This window comes from Plasmopara halstedii (genome assembly GCF_900000015.1).
Source record: "Plasmopara halstedii genome assembly, contig: Scaffold_1651, whole genome shotgun sequence".
Taxonomy (NCBI): domain Eukaryota; phylum Oomycota; class Peronosporomycetes; order Peronosporales; family Peronosporaceae; genus Plasmopara; species Plasmopara halstedii.
In genome coordinates this window covers 272,322-275,413 of record NW_020188562.1, presented here as the reverse complement: position 1 = coordinate 275,413, position 3,092 = coordinate 272,322, and the positions used below count along the sequence as shown (strand labels likewise).

At 41.3% G+C, this 3,092-nt stretch overlaps 1 protein-coding gene across 1 annotated transcript; it reads left to right on the top strand.

Moving 5' to 3' along the window:
- Nucleotides 1–79: 79 nt before the first annotated feature.
- PHALS_01927 (uncharacterized protein) lies at nucleotides 80–1,504 on the top strand (the record flags this gene model as incomplete). The annotated part of the gene is made up of 1 exon (XM_024716411.1): nucleotides 80–1,504. One exon carries the CDS (start codon nucleotides 80–82, stop codon nucleotides 1,502–1,504), a length of 1,425 nt encoding a protein of 474 aa, XP_024582013.1.
- Between the last annotated feature and the right edge of the window lie 1,588 nt (nucleotides 1,505–3,092).

Here is a 3,092-nt window from a genome sequence, read left to right as displayed (position 1 = left end):
AGAGGCGGGGCTACTTTCACGTTTTGCATCTCACTTAAACCCCGTAAATATATGGCAAAAGATCGCATCATCTGGGGTCATGAGGTTCTTTAGTCCAAGTACCTACTTGAGACACGCTCCTGACAAAGTGGAAGCAGCCTACAAGGTATTTCAAAAAGTGGGCGTTGACAAGGTGACGACGAATCTCTTCGATAGCAGTGCGTATCGCAAGTGGTCGAATTATCTGGACAAAGCTTTTCCGAACGAGTTCAAAAGAGTGGCACAGCTTAAGGTGGTGGTACTGGTGGAACACGGACAGGACACACTAATCAACTCAATTTTAACTGCTCAGGTTGGCAAAGGTGAATTACCTTTTACCGTTTACTTTGAAGACGCGTTGATAGAGATTCTTGCCAACGCCAAGGGTGTTCAAAAAGAATTTGCTGATCGTCTTGACGACGCACTGTTCAACTATAGTAAATATTTGCAGAAATTACACGGTGGCCCAAAGGATCTTAGATGGAAAAAATACAAGAGCATTGGTGATCGAATAGAAGGTAAACTCTTCTTTGAACTGACTACCAGCAACACGAAGAATCTGGTTGACGATGATGTTGCTCATCCAATATTGTCATCTAAACGGGAGGGTAGAAGAGAGCCCCATCTCTACTTGAGAGACGCCTATAATCCTGATGAAGCAGCTACCATACTACTAATGAATGCCCACGTTGACAAGGCAAAGGGAGATCTTTTCACAAGCCATGAGTTCCAAACTTGGTCAAAAATTATTGTGGACGCCTTTCCAGAAGACCTGAGACTAAGGGCTATCATCATGGATGCCGCACTACAGAATCTCGACCGCAAAAGACTGGTCGACGCCATTTCGACTGCTCAGCTTGTCAATGGCAAATTACTTTTTGATGATTACTTTATAGACGAGTTGCTGGTTCATAGCGAATATTTTGAATCATCGCTGTTTCGACTCAGTGAGAATTTACAATCGAGAGGTGGTGACTCAAGGACTATTGGTGAGCAACTAGGAGGTGGACTCCTTGTTCGACACTTTGGCACTCGGCGACTACTTGACGTCATTAATTTACCTAACGTTCAAAAATGGTACTTTTCTCTGCCTAAAAAGGAGGGAAAAACTGCTGCCAGCTTTTTATACCATCGTTTGGAGCGACAAAGGATCAAATTTGATGCCATTGGTGATGCGTACCTTAATGCTGAAGGCGGTGCCGCTAAAAAAATGATGAAAGAAGTAGTTGAACATGTATTGGAATTACGAATGAAGACACTAATGCTGGAAAAAGCGATCGTCGCTCGGAGCTCCGAATTCGACCGTTGGGTAGCAAACGCAGTATCTTTGAATGCTGACGTTGCCACGTCTGTGTTGCCCACATTGCAGAAGTTTTTATCGAACGAGAAGATTGTTTTTTATTGTGCTGATGCCAGACCTTCTAGTAAGGAGGCAAAAGCCCTTGTAAAAGAAATACAGAAGGCGATCAAGCCGTCAAAGACATAAGTTTATTGACCGATTTCAGATGGGCAGACTTTTTCTTTAATGATTTTTTGGCGAGAAATTACAAATGACTTAATTATCCTGAATAAGTGGATCTCATCATAACTGGGATTAACAGCCACGAAATCATCATTCATCTAAATGGACGTGAGAGCGAACATGCTCATGTACGCTTTTTTGTCTCGACTCTTAGACGAGTAAGTGGGATGTTTGTTCATTATTTAGGTAACTCTAGAAAAAAAATGCATTCTATACACTTCGAATTTTACAAATATGAAAAGTTAAATGTTTGGTTTATCATGAAACAACTACTTCCTGATTCCATCGTTTAAAGAAATTGACCAGTTCTCGACTTAAGTTAGACGATCGTTACAACATGTCATTGAATACTAGTGAGAAAATGAGATCATGTTTCAGAAACATATCAGGGTAAAAGTTAGCTGCAAAACATCTCGAGAATTATTAAAATCATCATGGAAACTGTCCAAAGTGAGCTTCTGAGTGTTTGTTGGATGTCAATTATTTTTCACCGATTCCTCTAAAAACACGGCGTCTCTGGACGTCACAGCCTGCGACTTTATCTTATATGCAGATGCCAAAAGTATGACACTAACGTGTATTTGACTCTCTGTACGATACCCAACGCAAAAGTATCTCACAGCCAAGCTGACGTGCCAATTTGCTGAGTACACAGATAACACGCGGGCTACGTGGACATATCGATCTTTTACCGTGTCTTAAAAGCTGTATGATTATATAGCGAAGTAAAAGAATCGAAAAGTTATTTTAGATAGAAATTATCAGGGAAGAGCTGATGGTGTTGCAAGCGCTGAAAAAATTGTAGCTGAATAAGGCACTACGATCTCGAGTAGGTTACAAGTGCATGATTATTGTTGTCACTAATTTAAAAGTCAAAAGACTTAGAAAAAACACATCACGTGTAGGAGGTAAACTCTTCACGATGACAGTACGCAGAGTCTCACCTTGCCGGCACATCGACACTATTACGATTAAAAATAGTACAGGATGAATTACAAATGAAGGAAGTGGGTCAGTTTTATTTCTGAAATTACAATTAATCTAGTCTATTACTGCAGCGGGGCTGCCGTAGTGTAACGGGGTTACACGTACCCTGGTAACAGGGGTGTGTGTCACACGAGATGTGCATGGTGTGACTGCACCCAAACAAGAATGCGGTATGTGGCTAGGTTGCCACATGCTATTTAGATTTTACTATGTATTCAGTATATATAGGAAAATCTAAACTTTTAATATAAGGCGGTTTTGCCGCAGATAAAAATAATCAAAATCAGTTTTGAATTTAACACCAAAGAGTTTATTAGCCTTGGTTAACTTATCAACTACTCTTAGAGTTAGCGGATTGCGATCCGCTACACTCGTATTGGTTCGGTGACCTAAAGTACGCTTTCTCAAGCGCTAAGCTACGACAGCCCTGCTGCACTTGGTAACCCTTGTAGTCAGTCTACACCTGAGTCGTTTAGACTGCTCCTCTGTGGGGAATGAGGAATTAACCTCTTTGCCCCAGGACATGAAGGACGGGCTTAAAAAGCTGATGTGCTTGCTTGCCCTG